The sequence below is a fragment of the Aythya marila genome (genome assembly GCF_965140915.1).
Source record: "Aythya marila genome assembly, chromosome: 1".
Classification (NCBI taxonomy): Eukaryota; Metazoa; Chordata; class Aves; order Anseriformes; family Anatidae; genus Aythya; species Aythya marila.
The window spans coordinates 28,590,478-28,613,553 of record NC_139042.1 but is presented as its reverse complement, the minus strand read 5'-3'; the positions used below and the strand labels follow the sequence as shown (position 1 = coordinate 28,613,553).

The following is a 23,076-nucleotide window of genomic DNA, read 5'->3' as shown; positions in this document are numbered from 1 at the left end:
AGCACTGCAACACCCACCAGAAGCACACCTTCCCCCACGCTCATCGTTTTGCTAAATCTTTGGATCCTTGCGACCACCCGAGCCTGCTGCAGAAGCTCGCTACGACAGGACCAGGCTGCTGAGGTACGGGAAGGAACTGGGCAGGGAAGAAATGGACAGGAGGCGAAGAACCTGTAAAGTCACTGCAGGCAACTAGCTCGGCCAGTCATTCCAGTTTTAAGTCCTATTAGAATTTTATATTTGAATTATCTTAATAACTAAGGCAAATCTAAGGGCACTGAATAGCCTAAAACGATTTTCAATACTTCTTCCCCGTGATAACTCTGCACTTCAATGACAAACGCAGTTAGACAGGTTTGTCTCAGATTTCTGCTAGAAAAGCTCCTTTTCTGCATCCGTCTGAATGTGCTGGACACCAAAAATCTCCAGGAGACCTCCCGCTAGCAAGTCTTTTATTCCTACTTATCTTAAATTTTAAGGCATATCCCATCACAAGACAAATCCGTTAACCTCAGTGTCCTTTAGGATTCCCCCCCAGCCAGATCCAGTGCTCTCAGTGCCAGATTATGAAATCTCAAAGGTCTAACAGATGCAAAGCAAAACTTAGTTTCAAATTTGCTCTCTGCAGCTACCTGAAAGGAAGGGGTGGGGAGCTGGGGGTCGGCCTCTGCTCACGGGTAACCAGTGACAGGACCAGAGGGAATGGCCTCAAGTTGTGCCAGGGGAGGTTCAGGTTGGCGATGAGGAGACATTTCTGCTCAGAAAGAGCAGTCAGGCACTGGGACGGGTTGCCCAGGGAGGTGGTGGAGTCACCGTCCCTGGGGGTGTTCAGGGAAAGGCTGGACGTGGTGCTTGGGGACAAGGTGTAGTGGGTGACACTGGTGGTAGGGGGATGGTTGGACCAGGTGATCTTGGAGGGCTTTACCAACCCCAATGGTTCTGTGTTTCTGTGAATTCACTCCTCCATTAAATCTATGTGATAGCACTCCAGAGGATTTTCTGTTGAGGAGAGAAAAAAAAAACAGACCGAATTTCAAACTCTTTGGGGGACAACGACGACACTTGCCACCTACCATTCTAAAAGCAAGGGAAATGGAAGAAAACCTATGTGCTGCGTTCCACAGTTCAGCAGCTTAACATTTGCTTTAGAAAAGACAAACAGAGTGCAGTCCCAGGCAAGTATTACTATTCATTTCATCAATTTACTGTAAAACCTCCTCGAACAATACTTTGACTGAAGATGGTTACTCGGAGTCAACCCTCCACAAAAGCTCTACTGGGAATACTCTGAGCTTCTTTCTGAAGGCAAATAATTCACTCAGCTTTTCAGTCAGTGTTTTGCTTCATGCTCCCATTATTTCAGCCCCACTGATCCTATCCTATTACAATTCTGTCTCTATTTTTCTTTACCAGTTGTTTCTTTTATCCAACTGCTCTTCGAAACATTCGACTACTCCATTATGGTTTTACATTTGATGTGCAGGAAGCCTCCCATCTTCTCCTCGTTTAGAGCACCACCACTCTTTAGAAAGATTCTTCAAAGAGCCTCTCAGCTTTGGGGACTTTTTCTTAGTAGCCGCATACATTTTCTGAGCTTTCATGTGCGTCTTAAATCAATGCCTGCGCTACCTGAGTTTTATCCTTTTACCTGTTCTTTTGTATTTCCCTTTAAACTTCTTGTACGCAGTTTCTCTTTCAAAGCAGCTCTGCTACATTTTCTTTCTTTCTTTCCTTCCTTCCTCCTTTAAAAGGCACCGCTGGCTCCAGAGCTGCTTCTCCATTCGCAGAGCAGGTGGGCTGATAACCGGGGATATCGCCCAGCCTCAGCTTCATGAATGGGTTCCCACTCTTGGAGGTTCCTGTCGGCACTGCATCTTTAAAAATTCAGCATGTTGGGGCAAATTTTTCTTCTTATTTGGCATTTCTTAAGAAGCAGGTACCACGAGCAGAATGTCATGGTTTCGTAGCATCTGCAAGGCCCAGCACGTATGGAGGTCGTATGTGTTATCTGAAGGAGATTTATACCATAACACACAGCTTAAATGTTTTCCCCAGCTAAAACAGTGAGTAGAGACAATTATCCTGCATCCCAGCCCCGTGGATTCATTACCAGCTTTCAGGCTGGGAGGACAGCCATCTGCTAACATCTCTCTAGGCACTATTAGCTGAAGCCTAGCGAGATGTTGGATGTAATACCATGTTCAACATCTCCAATATCCAGCAAGTCGTTTCTGAGCTCAACGTGCTCGAACATGTAACTTCACGTCACGCTGAAGCAGCGTATCCCAAAACTACCCCAAGACAAACCCGAACTGTCTCACCGATTGAAAAGCCAGGCTCCGAATCTCAAAAAGGGAAAACTGCATAAGCACAACCCTACAAAACACAAGCTGATGCAAGCTGATTCCTACAGAATCTGAACTAACCCTACCCAGCTCCTAAGCACAAGGGTATTAATGCACCATTCTCAAGGTACAAAAGGGTTAAAAAAAAAATAAAAAATCAAGTCAAACACAGATGTTTAGCTGTATTTTTAACATCAAATTCCTTGCTATTTTATAAAATCATCCAGGGAAAAAAAAAAAAAGGTCTACTAGATGTTGTTAGGTAAGTTACTGTTCTCGCTTCCACCCTGCATTTCTGAATGCTCCTCCAAAGGCAGATGCAAAGTGTGCCATGCCAACAGTCTCCCCCTGACATCTTCCACTTCAAAGAGAAATAACCTCCAGACCCAAAGGAGCAAAACCAAAATTGACTTCAGATGGGAGCAAACAAAGTCACTGTGCACATCAGGGCTGCTGTGTTAAAGATTGCCACTGCACCGCCCCCTAACAGAATTTAAATGATTCCATAGCTGCTTTTTAGGCTCTCCCATCCTTGTGACAATGGCCAGAAAGAGCTGAGAAGTCAAACCTAACGAACTGAGGAACCTTGTTTCAGGCTGATACAGAACACAACAATGCTAAGCTGACAGAAGATCAAAATTTGTTAAGAGATCACGCCTTGAAAATGAAGCAGTTTACACAAATCAGTGCCCAAAAATGTGGCTTCAGAGAATGCCACCGTTCCTGAAAATGTCTTTGATACACTTAATGGGCAGAAGCTACAGAAAACACACCGGTTCTCATTAAATCAGTGTTTCAAAGTTGGTTTCTCTCCTCCAACAAGATGTCAAGCAACCTCAAAGCTTGATATCAAAGACACCTATGGAAAAGGAAAATTTCTCCCAATTTTTCAGCTGATCGATAGCCCATGATGACAAACCAGACGTGGAACTTTTGATACCAGGATGCAATGCCTGAAGATAATCCTACAAATTCCTGAGTTATCATCGTAATAGAAACCCTTGCCAGCAACACATTTAAGGAAGCATTTTTAAGTGACTGAACGCTTGGGACCCTCTGGCTCAACCACGTGTACTTCACTAGCTCTGTTTGTGAAACCCTGTACAAAGGTGCACAGGATGCTCGCTACAGGTTAAAAAGCAAGCAGCACTGCTGCAACACCACCTCTGGATGCCTTTATGATGGCCCATCCACACTCACGTGGCAAAGAAACAAAAAAAGTATTTTGAAGTTTTGGATAGCATTTAGATTAAGCTTTTAAGGGAAATTAAGTCTCTTAAGCAAGCTTCTTTGGCCTCTTAACTTCTGCTGAGTTAAAGCAAAGGCTCAACTGCACAATAAATTAAACTACTTGAACAGGCAAGGAAAAAATCAAGAAATCCAGCAACTAATCAGTTTAGTCTAATGTATATCAAAAATTAATACATTTTCCAAATTCCCTCTAGCAAATTTGTAACGTGGTGTGTTTCTCCTGAAAATAATATACAAATGTGACACTCCTACCAAAGTTGTACAAGCAGAAAATTCAGGCTGATTCAAAAGGCCAAAACCATCTGAGACATGGCAGTCGTGGCTATTCTGGGGAGCAGTATTGGTCTTAAAATTTTGGGACTGTTTTATTCAAGTTAGATTTTAACACACAACGAAATACTGGAAATAGTCTTAGGGTTTCCGTTAATCTCAAGTTCCTACTTTGTACCTAAAAATCGATCTTAATTGATTATAAGCAATCTTAAATCTTGATTATAAGCACTTTGAAGTCCTTAAAACGTATCAGTCTCAAATAGAAGAAGTTCTGGATACTTGGTAAGATTACCTCATCTCCAGTTAAGGTACAGATTACAAAACCAAAGCAATTTAAATGTGTGAATGACACAACTAGCGAGGAGATGAGTTCACCACTTTCCCCTTGCTATTCAAGGATAAAGATTTTTTAATGCAAATTAGAAATGAAGTTTCAAGAGCAAAGTGTTTAACAACATACATCCTCTTTACATTAAAAAAAAAATCAAACTGCCATGGTAAACGGTATAACTTTTAAACTTTTTAACCATTTTTAGCTATAACTATCATGTCAGAGGGGAGATTAAAGCGCAGCCAGCATTTAGTGACTCAAAATCTCCCTGCCACTGTGACCACGAGATCTGGAGCTGTGTGGTGCTCCCCCAGACCAGCCACCTCGTTACGTGGGATACCTGAGGAGTGACAGCTTTTAATCAGCGCATTTACACACCACGTCCATTGCTTGCAACAGGAGCAAGGGCAGAAAAACTCAGAGATGGAGAGCGGGACGCAGATGTTTTTAGGCAAGCCAGAGCAGCAACACTGCCAGCTGCCCCACAAGCAGCCAGCTGCCTGCTCCTGTGCTCCTGCACGCTTCAGCATCCCTGCAAGTCCTGGAACAGGGCAGCCAGCTTCATCTGGACAAGACAAACACCACTCACCAATATCAATTTTGGCAATTCTGGGGACACAAAACATATTTTCAGGAACTTTGATAAGACGCGCATTTAGTTGCTTTTGAACTTTCAGCTATTAAGTGGAGACGAGGGAAGAAATTCATTGATGCTAATTTCTCTGGGTCTACAAACTTCATTAAAAGATAACTGTTCATTTAAATTCTTCCCTTCTGCTCTTGCCTCTCGCCGTGAAAGGAGCCAGCCTCGGAAAACCAGAATATAAATGCTGATGGGCAAGAGCTCCCCTGAATGCGTAGCTGGGAGAGTAAGGTAGCTTGATTAAGCATACAGGGCAGCAGAAAAGCTGAGCATTTGCAAGTCAATTCCAATCTGCTTCCACCTGCCTAACTGAAGAAAAACTGGCCCAGCTCCAACAGCTGGACTGGATTTAACTAATACCTCCCCCCCTTGCATAGGAGCAGACCCTAGAGCAGAGTTTTAAATAGTTTACAAGGTAGCTGTGGGTGCAACACAGTGAGAAAAGGTGTTTGCACTGATGAAGTTAAACGCTGTGCTTCCCCAGAATTTTTGCTAGCCTTTTTTCCCCCCCTTAATCCTCCTCGGACGGCTTTTAGCAAGCATGAATACTGTGATGCAGATGAAAATGCACAAGCCCCACGGGCTGGGCTGGTTCTGGTCAGAAGACAAAAAAATTCAAATATTTGTTTGTATACAGCCTTTGAGATGACTAAGGTTGGCAGCTGCCTATCTTTGGTTAACATTAGAAGTTAAATGTTCTGTATTTGCATAGGAATATCGTTAGTTGGTGCGTTCAAAGTTGAGGCTTAGCCTGATGATGTTGTTTTTACTCATTCTGGCAGAGCTGGCTTCAGCCAAATCAAGTGTCAGGCAGAGAGACGCTGATGAAAGGTGATGCTGCTGTTCTCCTTGTTCACATTTTAAAGGACACAGAGCCTACTCCAAGAGCTGCAAGCAAAATTAATACCCTAAATCGAAGTTTGGGGGATTATTAAGGCAAAATTTTTGGATAGCATCACAGTGGTGTGAACACAAGTAGTTCAAAGTGGAAAAACTGAAACCAGCGATGATGTGGACGCTGATCCCCCGTATTTCTTTCAGACACACAAAAAGATTGGCTATCGATGCCAAACTAAACCAAATGTTTGGTCAGAATTAAGCCCTCCTGCTAGTTTTATTCCTTTAGGTAGGAGTAGCGTGGATAATTGGCTAACCTCACGCTCCCACACCCAGTGCATAATGAAAGCAGACTTCTTCCTCACACCCAATCTGGAGATTTAACTAATTACCGAGTACTCCTATAAATCTCCAAATTATTCTTTGAAGAAAAAGTGATTTTTTTTTTTTTCCCCAGTCATATAGACTGCAACATCAGCACATCACCACCTCTGGCTTTATCACAGCTCCTATTAAATTAAGGCCACCCAGCTGGTTAGAAATGCAGGCAGGGTGCACGGATTCCATAATACAAGCACCAGCTCCACCAAAGCAACCAAATAAGACAACGGACCCGCACACTGACCTGAGACTCCAGGGGTTTTAGTTCATTTGATGACTGTTGTGCCCTAAAGGTATTTGTTCCTCTTTTAAGAAAAAGATTGTATTACTTTGCAGAAAGTGTTAGAACTTGGTTCGGATTCTCTGTGCACTGCAGAATCTTACAAGAATGAAGTCTCCTTTTGGCTCGGAGCCTTTCACGCAGCACTAGGGACATCAGGAGCAGAGTGCAGTGTTCATGCCACTCTATTTGATGCCACAGCCCGTTTTGTTTGGGACTCACAAAGGCCACTGAAGAAAAATCGCTTCTTTTTCAGTTGGAGCTACCACGCTGTTTTATTTTATACTTTTACTCCCCAGTTTGGGGCCTCTAAAATGAATACCAGCTGCTTTTTGTTAGCCAGTCTGGGGCAAGATAATCCACGTAGCTGAACCTGGACAGTCTCAGCGAACTGGATGCATCAGATACCCACTGACTCTTTCACTTACCGATGGGCAATGACTCACTGAAGTCAGACACACGCATGCCAATATGAAAAGCCACAAGCCTCCAATTATTGTTGCTCACGGTGTTGAGTCACCTGAAAGCCCTACGGAAGCAGACAAAGCTGCCCATCCACGTTATCTCCTTCTACTGCTCCAAGTGATCTTGGCAGAAAAGCGGTTGCCAAGTTTATTTGTTAACCGCCTGTGTTGTGAGGAAACTCTTCAAGGTCCTGATATCCCCTCTCTGCATTTAAGCTAGGTACTGAGCTCCGACCAAAGCAGTGAGTTGTGAGCGCTCCTGTTTTCATTTCCATACACCAATTACCTGGTTTCCAAGTACAGATGTATCAGCGTTCTCAGGAGAACGGACCCAAAACAATTTAGCTGGCTGCACGCAGCACAAATTGCACTGATATTGAAGGACACGAAGCGGCCCGGAATACAATCAACGTTATCTGGTGTTTTAATACAGCATCAAAGAAGAGCTGGAATTCTCCATTCAACATCACCACGCACCTATAGATTTCCAGGCTCTGCTGCAGGGTGAATCAGGCTCACTATGCCCAGTAAAAAAAGTTTTGCAGCATTTCTATTCAGATGGAAATCGTAAGGCCGCTAATCACACCTCTTCTGACATCAGAGGAAGATTGAATGCAGCCACACGGGCTCCACCTAAGTCCACCTGAGGTTTCCAGGTAACCCCAAGCTAACTCATCGCTGCACAATGCCTGTTTGCTCAGGCCAACGGGATCACCAGCTAATTCACAGCACTAGTTCTGTCCTGTGGTCCTACCAGCAAAAGCGATCTGCCCACGCAGCGCTCCAAGGGACTGGGGCAACGTCTCGCTGCGACGAGTCTGACTTCGTGAAGGGCCAGCCTTGAAGAACATAACTGGAGTTTCGTCAGCCCAAAAGAAGCTGCTGATGTGCAGGATACCTGTAGCGAGCGTTTTGTCTTTTCCTGTATTTTTTAGAAACAGAAGGGCATGCTGAATGAAGTTTAACTCCGATGAGTTGTCCCTTCTCTTCTTGATTTTTACAGTGGTGCCAGGTCTGCCTTATCCGGACACCAAATAGACACCCAGAACACTGGGTGATCAAGATAGGCTAATTACAAGTGATTCCTATTCAAATTTTTTAAAAATTTGGAAGATCAAGGCTTCTGGACACACTAAATACATCCAGTGATCCATCAGTACAGGTTTAAGTTATGGGAATCTGCTCTTGCCAGCATACAAATTCCCGTGCAGTTGTGCAAACACCGAGAAGATATTTATGATTTCCCTGTGTTGCAAGAACCGTGTATCAGATGCTTTAGGGCCTCCTGGAACCAGAAGCACACCCTCTCCTTGAAGCGAAGCATCCCTGCTGCCCCGGTCTCTCTCCACATATAACCCCAGCTCTGCCCTCCCCTGGAATTTCTAAGAAGTCATCATTGTAGATGACTACGTTCAATAACCAGTGACAAAATGAAGTGTTTGGTCAGAAAGGCCTCACAGACTTCTGTGAGGACTGTCCTAGAAGATAAGACATCCTTAAGCTTGTCCAGTATTTATACTAGTTTCCCCTTTCCCCTCCCTTAAATGAAAAAAACCCAAGCACACAGAACAACTCTCCCCAGCTGCCTTCCCCTTTAAGCCAGAAAGTGGCAGACCCCTTTCTGGGGCTGCTCTGTAACCTGGACACGGAATTTACAATTTATTTTCTTACATCCCCTCCAGAAGCAGCAAGTCAGGCTAAAGACAACAACCTAGCTGTCTTGTAACAGAAAGAACAGCCACCAGGCCAAATACCAGCCAGGTACCTTCTTGTACAACCCGTGTTTGAACAGTGACACTCCCTCTCCAGACACCAGAACAGCCTTCAGCTGTAATCTCAAAGTACCTCACACGATACATTTATAAACATCCTCCCTGTGAAATGAGGGAAAAAAGCCCAATTATTCCCATCTATAAAATGGGAAACAATAATTGCAATTTGCATACATTTACAAGGTGCAACAACAAAAAAAATCAGGTCCCTGGAGAGCTAGACTGTATTCAACCACACTAAGTTTTTTTGGTCTGTTACATGACTCAAATGAAATGTTTGGTTTTTTTCCCCCCCTATTTTTGAAAGGCATAATCAAAAGGCACAAAAAAAATTAAATGTGCAAGCTGCCTAATTAAATGTACAAAGAGATCATTCTGCTCAAGATGCAAGAGAAAACAGCCCCAGCTGACAAGCCTGGAAGAAAATGGAGCACTGGGAGCTGGAAACCACACTCCAGCAACATCCCACGATCCTTTAGGAACCCTATCGGCAGCCCCTCCGAATGTTGTCATTGCAGGGTCACAAACTCTAGGTGCTTCTACCTCACTTTTTCCATGTGACATGAACCCTGAATTCGTGTTTCTACTGCCTGAAGTCTACCTTTTCATAAAAAGCTAGCCCTAAAAAGTTGCTTAGACCAGCAGAAGTGGCCTGGTTCTGAGGGACTTGTGTCAGAGCCCCTTAAACACCTCTGCTTGCCTGGAAGGTTGTTCTCAACAGCTGCTCGTTCCATGTTATGGCAGTCTGTGCTGTCCTTGCACATCTGAAGAACGGTGGTCATCAGGCTCCTGCTGATTCCTGGCTGGGATCTCCTTTCAGGGTCTGCTCTTGGCATGGAAAGCAGTCTTTACCTGGCCACAAGTCAGCTTTTCGGTGCAGAGATGTCACCACCTCTGCCTTCGCATCCGTTTGGTTGTGAACATGCGAAGAAGCAAGAGACCCTGCTGCCAAAAACCCGCACACAACGATGGTGTTTGCTGGTTGAGGTGCCCTAACACCTTGTCTGACCACCTTATCCTCATGCAAACGAGCTCTGACTGGGTTCTGCACCAGCAAGTTTGCAGCGGGGCTCGATTGCTCATTAAAATACGCCTCCATCAAGGCTAACAAGTCCAGCGATGAGGAAGCCACTTCTCCGAGCTGATTTTGCAAATCACCTCTTCCATCACTGCCTCCAAAGTCCATTTGTTACCGAACTTGACAATGACCAAGGTTAAAAACGTGGAGGAGACCCTGAGCCGATCACAGGCGTTACAGAATGTGAGGGAAATGAGTAATGTGGCAGGAGGCGGCTGAGTGGGGAAGGATACTCATTTTGCCTCTGGTTCTGCAGCCATCCATGCAGCACGCAGTCCTATTTTGTGCTTGCTCTACTTTTATTAGACACACACACCCCAAATCAAGCTCAAAACTGACGGTAACATTTGCTTAACCTGAGCGAGGAGCTGAGAGCCAGCTGACCCAGGAGAAAGGGCACAGAATTTCCTCAGCAGATTCAACGGCACCAGCCTGCCTGCGAAGGGATAAGCACCCCACATCAAGCACCACCCCAAACATGCTTTCTCCCTCCACGCCAACAACACCTTGAGCCACTGCTTGTCTTCTCCTGGACGTGAGAGGCCAGCAGAGGAAGCTAAAGGAATAAATCAAAAGAAACATGAAGAGCTTTGCACCTAGCCCACCCCACTGCACCGCCAGTTCTGGGGCAGGAGCAGTTTTTTGGAAGAAACCAGCTCTGCCTACCAACAGAAACAGACTGCAAGGCCCACAGCTCCTGCTCTTACAGAAGTACCTAGGAATAAATACCAATTCAGCATCAGTATTTCATATTGCTAGGTATTTTAGAAACAATTAACAGCCTGTATTCTTGGAAAATATATAGGGCTTACAGCTCTTTTGCATCTCAAGTCAGTTTACTTGGCAATTTCTTCACATGTCCCATCAGCTTCAGCCACCCTGTTGCCTCTTCAGGCATTAATCTTGTACACTAGATACCTAATTCCACTTCCAACCCCACAGTAAATACAAATCTGATCACTCGGTTGTAGCTGGCACATCCTCCTAAGCACTGCCTCTTCAAATAACGCAGTTTTAGATGAAAAAAGTCAAGCCTGGATTTGTGCTAGAACTGAACGTTATGAAAATCTCAAACAACTTATGTAAGAATAGTTAGAGAGCTCTCAGAACTAGTATGGCAGTTGTATTGCTCCTGACACTTTACAAGTTAAAAACCTACTCTTTAATAGAAGAGCTTTTAGGGATACCAGAGCAACAGCTATAGTTGCTGGACATACTAAAGAATGAAAAAAAAAAACAAAAAACCACCCCACCACACCTAAATCTTGGTATATCTCTACAACCACTAACTGCAATGTCACAGAACCACAGCACATCCCAGGTTGGGATTACCCACAAGGATCATCAAGTCCAACTCCCGGGTCCCCACAGGACCACCCCAAAATCAGGCAATCCAGCAAGCACAGATCCCAATCAGCTTACAAAGATGACGTTCATCATGAGCTGCCATCTCCAAACTGCTTTCTCCACAGGTATTTCTGAAACCAACAACGTCCTCCCAAGGTATCTGTGTCTTTAAACATTTCTAGGCAATGCATAAAGTAGATTTGGAGTTTCACAAGGAAAATATAAGACAATATATCTAAGCGAGCTTGTTAAGTGTTTGTTTTCTGCCTCAAGTGACAAACTTTTGACAGCACTGTACTTTTTACTTGCAGACTAACTACAGTTTACAAAATTCCGCAGCAACAGCAGGCAAGGAGGCTTCCCACACATACCTCCTATTTCCTTCCTACCCAAGTAATTCTTTCCAAGGTGCAGACACGTACACCTGCATTCTCCCAAGGGCACGCTGGCCTGAAAGGTTAATAAAGAAGCTGCAGGACAGCTCAGAAGCTCTGCACGGGAGTATTAGATCTTACCTTAAATGCGGTGCCCAGCAGGAAGCTACCTGATTCCTGTGTTTTCACTGTGACTGCTGAGCTTCCCCGAGCCAGCGAGGCTATTAAGACAGCAGGCCCACGGTCACCTAAACCAACCTAAATCAGCTGGTCCAGCCCTATTCCCTCCCAACCCTTCTTTTGCCAGCATTAGATCCTGTGCCAGCAGAGAGAGAAGCAGAAAGCTGACCAACCTGTGAAAGCGAGCTCTGGAAAGAACCCGGGTTGTTGCAAAATAGCTGGGAGTAAATATACCGAAGATGCCCGAGCTGATGATGAAGATCCAGGCTAAGCCCAGTATCCTCCTCTGCCTCATACAGGATCAGGAGGCTGAAGGTAAAGAGTAAGAACGGATCCTGCAAAGTCCCCGGGCCAAGGGTGATACAGACCAAAAGGTGATAGAGCTGGCCCCAAAGCACTGTAACTGGGGAGAAGACATCAGTGGCCATGACCTCTGTAGTTTCAAATCAAATACAGCACCGGGAGGTGGAAGATGACAGGGCAGCTCTGCCTCCTTTTGGTAAACAGCCTCTCCCAAATCTCAGCAGGTTCATCCTACAGATCAAGCAACAGAAGTTCAAGATACCAAAGGTTTGTGTTATTTTGCCTTGCAATGAGAGACATGACAAGGATACAAAAAGGAAATTTTAACCCCAGTCATTAAGAAGTTTTTACAGGTAGTTATTTAGGCTGTAATGTACTTGTTCCTCAGTTGCTGCCTCTTTTTTTATGGGAGTACAGGGAACTTCACTTTTGATCCTGTATGCATTTTGCTAATTACATGATCACAGTCTCACTGCACCACACAAAAACTAACAGTAAGTCACACAGACAGTCCTACAAATTAGAGCATCTCAGTTTATCTAGAATTTTTCTTCAGTTTTAGCCAAAGATGCTGACTGATCCCGATAAAAAGAAATTGTCTGAATTGTTTGATCTATCAACTTAAACATCACGACGGGGAGCCAACAGATTGGTGCCTGCTATTTGTAATACAGAACAGGTAACAAGTTTCTGGTCCAGGAAGTCACAGGAGTAAAAAGCTGCAGGAAGAACATTACCAGGGAAATATGAAGCTGAAGAACCGCAAACAGAAAGATCAGAAGGCTGAAGTTCGGTTTTATAAAAGCTAGGTTATCCTGGATGTAATTATAAACAAATAAAGCCAGCAGTTACAAGGGGGTATTACAAATTAAGCGATTGCAACTGTTCAATCTTTTCCTGCAAAGCCCCAATTGTATTGGAATAATCAGCGCTGTACATTTAGAAAAACACCCACTGAGACTTGAGGCTACATGCCTGTGATCAACACAGGAAGGCTTTCTCACCATCCATGGGACAATTTAAAAAGCCCTTTCATATCCCTGGAGAATATAAAAATTGTGCAGGCTGTGAGGAGAAACTGTTGTGGCAGTCGTTGGTCCAAATGAAGCCGCGTGGCTGCTCATCGCCCAGCTCTGCTGGTTCAGGTTCGCTCTGACTGCTGCTAATCACATCTCAGGGCCTATAAAAACAGAAGAGCCTCGCTAATAAAAGCGAGAACACAAGCTAATATTAAGTGACTAATGCTTTGTTTCTGGCATTTGATTTTGCTTGGAGATAAACGCCTTTAGTATGAATGCTTCAGAATCACAATTCCAGCTCTACGTGCACAGCTCTACCTCATTTACACAAGAAGGCAACTAAATGGTGGGAAACTTCCACCCAAACCTCAGAAGGGCAGAGTGGGACTGGGCAGGTCAAGGAGTCCCAGCAGATCCTTCTCTTTGGTCCTAAAAAAGGAGCCCAGTGAGAAGTAGCACGGGGTATAAAGGTCTGTCTTAACGTGAAACCAGTGCTTACTAATCCCTTGTTTCCCTTACGGTTGCATTAACGAAAAGCAAAGATGATCATGGCCTAGCAAACCCGGTAATAAAATATGAGTTAACTACAAATTAAAGGAGTGTTTTGGTCTGCCATAATAGTCTGTACCCAGAGGGGATCAATAACAACTCATCAGCATTTATTAGAAGCCAAAGGAAGACTACCAAGGTACTCTTAAAACGCATTCAAGGCTGATGAGTTCAAAGGCAGGGACTGTCTCCAGGCACAAGGTGACTCAAACAACAGTTTTCAAACCGAAGCGGAGAGCACACGGCCTTGAATATTTGAGATTTTCCAAAGGATATCATCTAGATACCAGGCCATGATTTATTACTCCGTCGTTCTAACCACTTTTTTCCTCATTGGTGGAATCTGACAAAAAGCAGAGATGCAGATCAGCGATAGCACTCCTCAGCTTGGCTTTCAAAGTACAAGAACATTGGAGGCAGCAGGATCTTTACGTAACACTCCTCATTGAGGCACAGGCACCAAAACTAGCGTATTTTATTGCTGACAGTTGAGAATTATGTATAAATACTTGATTTAGGAGTGAACTGTTTGGGGGAGAACTGATAATTTTCACTAAATACAGACACAATTGTCAGACTGTGCAGTAGTACCTCCAGAGAAGCACAGCAAGTAATGGCAACTATATAGTCCTGCTGGGCTCCTTCACTCTCTGCTATGAACTTTATTTACCTGGTTTTACTTCTAGATACCCAAGTTACCTCAAGTTTACTTTGTAGAATACTCTGAGCTTTTCAGTACGTACCATGATTAGAAAAAAAAGAGTCAAAAAGGAGGTATGGTCAAAAATTTCACACATGACCTGTGTTGGAAAACATGAAAGGCACCGATTCATTTCAAGGCCTGTAAATGATGAGAAATGCACCTAAATTCACTTAGCATACAACTTCTACTCACTCCTGAGTTTCACCTGTTTGGCGCCCCCAGAAGAAAGATGCTTCTTGAATTTTAATGCTTTTCAAAAGCACGGGTGAAAGTGTGGGTTCTAGCACCATTAACGTGGTTATCTGGCGAAATCTTAGGCTCAGCTACAAAAGGAAGTCAGTCAGCACACTGGAAGATAACCCTAGAGGATGCACTCCTCCGTAACAGCAAATACCCTACTCCAAAATAATTACTCCTCTTCAGGAGGAACTGCTCTCCTGAGAGCTAAGGTACCTTCGCTGGTCCGGTCTAACTGATTCCAGAGGAGCTTAGGCAGCCGATTCTCCTCCTCCCCCCCGCAGAGGCGGATATTTAATTCCCCTAGTCTTGGGCATGCTATAACATAAGCAAGTACGGGTGACAGATCAGTTCGCACCAGGCATGAGCATACCTAACCTTTCCCTGTTTAGAGCTCCGATGGACTCGGGCCAGTGGCTGGGGAAGCGGCAACAAAGCCAGCAAGCAACACGGGGAGATGAGACAAGGACAAAATGAATGAGGAGCAGCAGGAAGAGCCTGGCTGGATGAGAAGGGGAAAAAGAAACCCACCACGCCTCCTCCTACCCTGGAAAGCGACGGCTTGAAGGCGAGATGGGTAATTTTTAGCGGCTTGCTAGCCTTTACCAATGTCAGCCAGGACTGTTGAAGTTAACACGCTCCTCGCAGACGACGTTACCCGTAAGAAGGACCCGCTGTCACTAAGTTAGGCGAAAATTAAGAAACAGTTCACGCGGTGAATGTCATCTTAAAGGCACTGCCGCTGCCGAGGCTGACCCGCATAGGACCGTCTCCACCCAAACAATAGCAGCAGAGGTGTGAATTCTGCTCAGCCCCCAGATGGGCTTTGGGGGGGGCTCTGGGCGATGCCAGGGGGGTGTCGGGGTGGCGGTACCACGGTGGGTCACCAGCAGCTGGGCGAGCCCCCTGAGGGGAACCCAGCAGGCAGCTGACACACATTTCTTCTCCACCTCCCCACGACCCCTCCTCACCAGGCTGGGAGGGGGATTCCAGCACCACCCCTACACACCCCTTTTATTATTTTTCCCCTAAAAAACAACCATAACGCGAGGGGTTTCCCTGATTTTGCGCGAGGCCAGCACCGGGGCCGCCCCTATGGAGGCCGTTGGGGCCGAGGGGGGGCTGTGGGGACCCCTGTGGGCGAAGGGGACCCCCGGATGCCCCCCCAGCCCGGCGTTTTGGGGCCGGGCAGCCTCCAGCGCCGGCTGCGAGGCGGCGCAGCGGCCCTCAGCGGGGCCCGGGGGCGGCCCCCCCCCGGCGGCGGCCCCATTGTGCTCCTCGCCAGCCCCCGGGGGCCGCCGCCCTCACGACGGAGGGAGCACAAACCTCAGGCCTTCCTCCACCCCCCCCACGGCCTTCCTCCTCCTCCTCCTCCTCCTGAGGCGCGGCGGGAAGAGGGCGATGAGGAGGAGGAGGAGGAGGAGGAGGCCAGGCCGCGTCCCCCCGCGGCTGCCGCCCACCTCCACGTCGCGGCCCTTGTTCTTGAAGCTCTTGATGCGGTGGTTCTCCAGCCCGGCGGCGGCGTTGTCGGTCATGGCGGCTCCCTCTGAGGCGCGGCTCCGGCTCTGAGGCGGCTCCGGCTCTGAGGCGGCGGCGGCGGCGGCGGCTCCGGCTCGCGCGAGGGGCGGGGGACGCGCCGTGACGAGAGCGCGCGCGCGCGCGCGGCGCCGGGAAAGGAGGGGAGGGAGGGGAGGGAGGGGAGGGGGGGGGGGAACCGGCGCGGGCGCGCGCGCCGTCGCCTAGCAACCGCGAGAGCGGCGGGCGCCGCTCGGCCAATGGCGGCGCGGCTCGGCCCCGCGGCGTGGCGCGGGGGGTGATGGGAGGTGTAGTTCTGTGCCGCCTTTCCCTCTTCCCCCCTCCCCCTCCCCACCACCATCCCCGCCACAGTCACGCTGGGGGTGGTGGCCTCGCACGAGGAGCCGTTGGTCCCGGCATGGCCGTGGCGGTTGCTGGCTCCTCTGGTGCCAAAAAATACCCCCCACACACAGCCGTCTAAATCACTTCATCCCCCAGGCTGCCTTGAAAGACTGTTTCCCAAGCATAAAACCCAAGAAAAACCGCCCCCCGCACACAAAATACCCCAAAATGTGTCACGTTCACACCCAGCCCGCCTCATAATGCCTCACAACCTGCCTGATAACACCTCACAACCTGCCTCATAACGCCTCACAACCTGCAGTGTGTCCCTACAAACCCCGTTTTCAGAGCGTCCCCCTCTCGTCGCTCAGCTCCTTAATGCCCCCAGCCCTTCTTCACGTCCCCAAAATGGTGGTGACCCCGCCGCTGCCCGCCCGGCCTTAGCGAGGCTTGCAGCCTGCTGCAGGGGAATAAAAATAAAAAAACTCATGCTTTGTCACTGCCTTTCTGCTGTGTGCCAAATGTGTGTATCTAAGGGGCCGGTGCAGTGTTTCCATCATTTCCATCCCTCCTGTCTCCACGCAGTTTTGACACATTTCCCTCTCAGCGTGTTCCTGGTGTTTTTTACCTGGGTAAATTCACCACCACTGCGAGCAATGGAAGAGAGCAAGGAGCCCAGAGCAGGCAAAGCCCACGTGGCATGAGCAGCGTGACGGTGTTTGTCGATGCTGCTCATGTCAGAGGTGGCTTTGGGGCCCGACGCTTGGAGTTTTGTAGGGGAACTGGACCCAGCTGCCCAGCTGTCCTCGGCAGAGCTGCCAAAGCAGATTCAGGAGCTGATTCAGGATTCTTTGCTTCACCCGCCAAGAAAGGTGGCTGCAGCTGCCAGCTGTGGCTTACTCAGACCCGCTCGGACATCAGAGCGACGCTGGCTCGGTCGCTGCCAGCCGGGGTGTTGCAGCCATCCTCCGCAGGAGCTACTGGCCATTGGCACGAACAGAGGAGCTTTGTTCAATATAACCTATGAAGTAACATGGAAAACTTACAAATAAGAAATGGAAAGCGCCCAGACTGCGACAACTCAATTTACTGATCCATAAATCTATACCCGTCCCACCAGATAGATAAAATTTATAGACGCAATCGTAGCGATGTCTTTCCTATCCCATTTCTTCCTCCTCATGATGGAAGCCTATCGAAGTGTCTGCGGTGCGCTTGATTCCTCTTAGTAGACCCTCAGGTATTGAATGCCTCTTAGACAGAGCTACATGGTAGTTGGATCAGCTTTATTGCCTGAATAAAGTGGTGCTCATGACTGCATAATTAAACTTGCATGTACTCAGAGAGAAAACATTTTGAGGTAGTTAAGTAAGTACTACTTTTTGGCACTGTCATTAACAGATACTACGAGTACTTCACTACTTTGGAAACTGAGTGAACCCCGTAGTTCAGGGTAGCCATTCTTCCTCAGCACACGAGCTTCATATCAACATGTTCCTGGCCACCAAGACCTGAAAAGTACACGTCAAGGCCTTGAGCACACTGATGGGATTTACTGGCCTTGTGCTGCCCCCCCACACTCCTTTTCAGCCCCCTGGGGCCATCAGTCCCTGCCCTAAGGATGCTGCAGCAGGGCTGGTCTCCAGCTCCACCACAGCCCTGCCTGGCCACGGGCCCTGAGGTGGGCTGAAATGGGGCTCCTGGGCCACTGGAAGAGATGAAGGGGAAGGAGGGAGGCTGCTTGTGGCCAGCAAGGTCTGTGAGTGCCTTCAGTGCCCCAACGACATAAATTTTGTCACTTAAGGGCCATGGGGAGGAAAAATCTTTCATAACAATTCAGAGATGCAGGACTGTAACAGCTCTTTGGGTATCCCATGACTGAATGGAGTTGAGCTGTGCTTATTTCTGGGACAATCTGCTGGCTTCAGCTGAACAAACTGACCCAGCTGGTGATATTGCCATATTGTGGAAATCACCTCAAGAACGCAGTGTCAGAGGCTGCTTCCTCCTGTGATAGCCAGTCACTTGCTCTTCTGCAGTCCATAGTTTTGTCTATATCTTGTCTATATGTCTATGCCTGTCAATATGGTTGCAATAAAACCAGCACATGAAGGAAATGTGATGAATCCGAGTCACGCTTTTGCTGGCTGTCCCTGCAAGAATGCTTGGGGAGATTTAGGTGCGGTGATTTAAGACGCAACCTGTTGCCAGTCCCACCCTGCCAGTGGCTGTCAGAAAGCAGGAGAGGTGAATAAACGTGTGTCAGCTCCCCATTCTCTCTATTCACAGTCACAGGTAGCTGAAGCCAAGACCCATGGCACAAAGGAGGTGTGGGTGCCTCCTGGTGCTCCCAGCAGAAGAGGGGGGCAGCTGGCAAGGTGACAACGTCAGACCATCATCACAGTGGAGCAGGAGGGGGCTTTTCTCTATAAAATTTGCTGCTTTTCAAGTGCTTCCTAATTCCCAGCAGATGTTAACTTTTGGAGCTTGCTTTCCTTTGTCTGATAGAGGGAGGCTATTGATGCGTGTTTGCAGTACTTTCTGTCACTGAACTCAAAGTTTGTCTTCATAGGGAAAGTTATGTTCTTACCTCACGGTGACTAAGGCTTCGTAATGAACGTGAAGTAAATCCTGGTAAAGACTCAAGCTTTGTTAAAGGCTGCCATGAAATACTGTGGATGCTACGAGTCAATGTGCCTGAAGGAGAGGCGAGAGATCCAACAAAGAGAAGAAACCCAATGAAAGTTGCTGTCAAAGACACACACCCAGGTCAGGAAACCCCTCATCTGAAAACGAACCTGGGGAAGTGTTGGGGGAAGCATCACCTTTTTTTCTTGTTCTAGTGCTTTTCTGATGGACAGGAGGAGGAGATCTGTGCCAGGACAGTCCCAGAGGGTTGGCTTTGCTTCTGGGGGAACATGAAGAACTGATGGAGGAGCTGGCATGAGGCCGGCTTTGGAAGAAGCAGTCCAGGGGTTGGGTTTATGCAGGCCTTGGTATCCGCAGATCAGGAACAGCAGCACCGATGGGACAGCTGGCGTTTACACCAGCATTTCCAGAAGCTGGGGGACATTTCTAGTGAAGGAGGAACCGTAACGCCTCCGGTTATTCGCAGCCCCCCTGGGTTCAGTCTAAGAGCCAGACTGCTGCCTCAGCATCTTTGTCTACACTCTGGCAGGACAATTAGGGCAAGTTCCTCCTGGGACAGAGTATCACTTTCATCCTCCGCTATTCTCACAAGAAACCCCAGAGTTTCCTCATTTTGTGCTGTTTCCAACCACCAGCGAGCAGCTCAGTAAGAGAAGGTGGACCAGGGCCAGGGGTGGACGTGGGGTGGGGGCTTCGTGGACAAGGGCCCACTTCCAAGAAGAGTTCATCAGGTGACAGCAGCCAGCCAAAAGCCCAGATCACCAGACAAGACCACAAGTGATCAGTCCCAGCTCAAATCAAGGTCCATACTGGTGAGTATGTTAATTAATTAGATAATGAATTAATGTTAATGCTTCATTTATGTTAATTAATTAGCTTGAACACAGGCCAAGCTTCTGAGATATAGCTGGCAGAGCCATGAGTCCATCACCTTCCTGGGGTATGGCATTAGGAGGCTGGGCTGTACCACCAGCAGCAAAAAATGGTGGGCTCACGTTTTTTTTTTTTTTTTTCTGGTGGAAACAGCTCTTGGAGGTCTCTTCCATGGCCCAAACCCTCCTGCACCCACAGCCTGGGGATGCCAAGCCCCAGCACCTAAAAGAGCCGGGAAATTCCTGACACAGACTGAGCCGTGCCTGAAGGAGACAGCAAAGGGATTCTGTTTACAGGAAAGGTCCCCGAGGACCTGGGAGTGACTGTCTGCAGGATGGCTCTCTTAATTTATATTTCAAAGTGGATAATTTAATTGGCATAATTGGGAGTTTGCTTTCTTCTCCTCATTACAGATGTGCAGAATATGGCAGCGAGAGGGAAGCGTGTCTGGAAGGGAGATAACTGCAGAAGAGCTCTGTAACAAAGCAAATAATGTCGTCAGATTGGGGAAACTTTCTCTGCAGGGGTAATGAAGACCTCCTTTCAGTGCTCTGGTCGCAGGGTGTGGGGTACCACACTCCTCACCCTCTGGAGCAGGAGTGGTTTGCACTGCAGGAAATTGGCTTTATTATTATTATTATTATTATTATTATTATTATTATTATTATTATTATTATTATTATTATTATTATTATTTTCTTTTTAATCAGAAATATCTCAGAGTGGAATTGCAGTGACACCAAAGCAGTTTTCAGCACTCACGTCATCCAGGGTTATCAAGAGCCTTTGAGTGGATTCGATGTGATTTCACTAAGTCAGATTAAGAACTTTTCCTATAAGCAAAGGCAATTTTAGGTGAATAATTACTGCAGACGAGGCAAAGGGTTCACTGGGGTGGCTCAGGAGGCTTCTGCTGCCCTTGGTGCCAGCAACACAAGGCGTATTTCCCTGTTGCATGCGTGTTGTGCAGGCCGTGCCTCCCGCGCCCTCCCAGATCAGGCTGTTCCTGTCCCTGGGTAATGCAGCTCTGATGACAGCATCCTGAGAAAGGCGGATTTTCTTTCCTGCTCTCATCTCCAAGTATTAACCTGCCCTGACTTCGCTTCATTTGTGCGAGCTGAGATCAGTTCGCTGCAGAGGTTACACCCAGGTGTACGACAGAAGAGGAGGCAGCTTCCTGCAGCTGCCGTTCTGCAAAACAAGCCTTAGCTTCTGCTCCTATATGTTATATACATATGTAAGTGTATCTCATAGAAAATAGCACAGATGCGGTGCTGGGGGACCCTGGAACAAGGCACGCTTCCCTTCGTGTGCCTCGATGGGAGAAAATTCAAGTGCAGTTCTATTTCTGCTATCACCACGTACCACCAGAGCTGGCTATTGCCACCGCGTCCCCTTCGTTGGAGGAGAGGTTCTCCATATTTAAAGCCTGTAAATAACTGCGCATTCGGTGCCGTGTTGTTCCAAACAAATGCAATATTGTTGTCTCAGTAACTTCCATTTGTAGGAAGTCAGCAAAGCAGCGAGCCCCCAGGCTTACACGCTGAAACGTTTTGCCGGTTTCACGTGATTATTGGCAGAAACGGCGATTTTATTTTAAAGCCTCTCGTGATCTGCTCTCCAGATCTATTTGGATCTCCGGTCCCCATGGCAATAGCGTCCCAAGCTCTGAAAATAACAACGTGCACAGCTATTTTGACTGAAGGAACCAGACGACACACGCGCATAAAGCTAAGCAGATGGGGATGTGCCTTCAGCCAGAGAGTTTCGTTTCAGTCACGAAGGTAAGCAGCTGTTTTCTGGGCACACGGAGAGATCTGCTCTACGTGGCCAGACGTGTCAAACCAGAGAGTTCTGTTTTTACATTGTCACTTTTTAAAGCAGGCCAGCATTCAGCCTCTTGAATGGCTTTCTAATGGTACCAAACGTGTTTCGTGCACCGCGAACCCGTTTGGCATTGCTCTTCTCAGCAAAATGCCACTGAGATGGTGACACAGAAGAGGAGAGGCAGGGAAACAGATCCTGGCCTCATTTTCTGTGTTTCCGTGCTCCCCCTTTGGACCAAAGCCATTAATCACTACGGGAAGCCTTCTGGGTTGCTTTGGTTAGGGGCAGGAGTTTGTTTTCATCCTTGATGCTGCCTCAAATGTTTGAAAATAATGGACGATGATGCAAAAATCACCTACATGGGACATTTCTTTACTCACAGCTCTCTCTGCCTTTACGTTGAACCTTGGCTTCACCCTGCAAGGCTGCCTCAAGGATGGATGGACCATCAAGGCACCACGTGGACCTCATCTCCTGGTCACCTGGAGCCCATCCCTACGTGATCCCCAGTGCAGGAGCAGCAGGGCTGGAGGATGTTGAGACAGGTGGAGCTGCACAAAGATTCGGTCACGGGATCTGGAGCTGCTGGAAAGCTTTGACTCCAAAGGTCGCTTTTGGGGAAAGAGAAAAAGTAAAAATAGAGAAGCAGAAGGGAAAGGAAAACTCTCCCCAGTGGCCAGCTGGCAAGAGTGGGAACAGGAGATCCCCAGAGGAGCATCCTCTGCTGGGCATCCTCCACTGGTGCCTCAACCCCAACAAACTTCCCATAGTAACCATATATTTTTCATATATATCTATCTTGAGCATATATATATGTAGTTTGAGCATATATATGTGCTCAAAACCCTCTTGGCAATGCTATATCGAAGCTGACGCATGATGACGACAACACAAGACGAATGAAAAATGTGGTTGTGCAGTAATTGAGAGGGGAGGGAGCTTTCCCTAAGTATTTGCTCACGGATCGTTCGGTGATGATTCAACACAGTTGATGTAAAATCTGGCTGAGTTGAGCCAGGTGCGAGTCAGCCTGGTGTGGGTACTACAATATAGCTGAAAGTGGGATTTAATACCAATTTATGTGGTTGGGAGGGATGGGGAGAGGCAGCAGGAACGGGCACAGCCCAGTAACTTGTTTCTCTTCCACAGCCACGAGCAGCACACGGGAAGGCTGCAGGCAGGGCTCGATGCTCAGCCTTCCAGCATCGCCCCTCCAGCCACAAAGCTGGTGGCGAGCCGGGTCAGGGACCCAATCCAAGGTAAAAAGAGAAGGATGGATGTCTATATTATTCTTTTTCCCCGGCTATTTTTCATGCTCTGCCACCAGGACCTCCCAGAAGCCCTCCAGCAAAACGGCAGCGCCGCCACTCGATATTTCCTGCCCTGCCAAGGTAAACATAAGCAGGGAGGGGAACCACCAGCAGCAAAACCAGAAGCCCTGCAAAGCTTCTTCATCCCTTTGGAACAACCAAAGGTGATTGGGGCACGGTTCGGAGGCAGCCT

The 23,076-nt window shown here is 47.5% G+C and overlaps 1 protein-coding gene and 1 long non-coding RNA gene across 2 annotated transcripts in view; one reads left to right on the top strand and one right to left on the bottom strand.

Annotated features, from left to right (window-relative positions):
- Positions 1-16,003, bottom strand: part of KPNA3 (karyopherin subunit alpha 3) — a 50,487-nt gene extending 34,484 nt beyond the window's left edge. Inside the window, exon 1 of the mRNA XM_082784630.1 lies at positions 15,828-16,003. Coding sequence (XP_082640756.1) covers positions 15,828-15,902 — 75 coding nt within the window. The 5' untranslated portion in view covers positions 15,903-16,003. The remainder of the gene's footprint in view (positions 1-15,827) is intronic.
- A 3,565-nt stretch (positions 16,004-19,568) lies between these two features.
- LOC309874717 lies at positions 19,569-22,127 on the top strand. Its single transcript, XR_014316896.1, has 3 exons — positions 19,569-19,685; positions 21,371-21,530; positions 21,956-22,127. It is a non-coding gene; the product is annotated as an uncharacterized lncRNA (long non-coding RNA).
- The last annotated feature ends 949 nt before the right edge of the window (positions 22,128-23,076 follow it).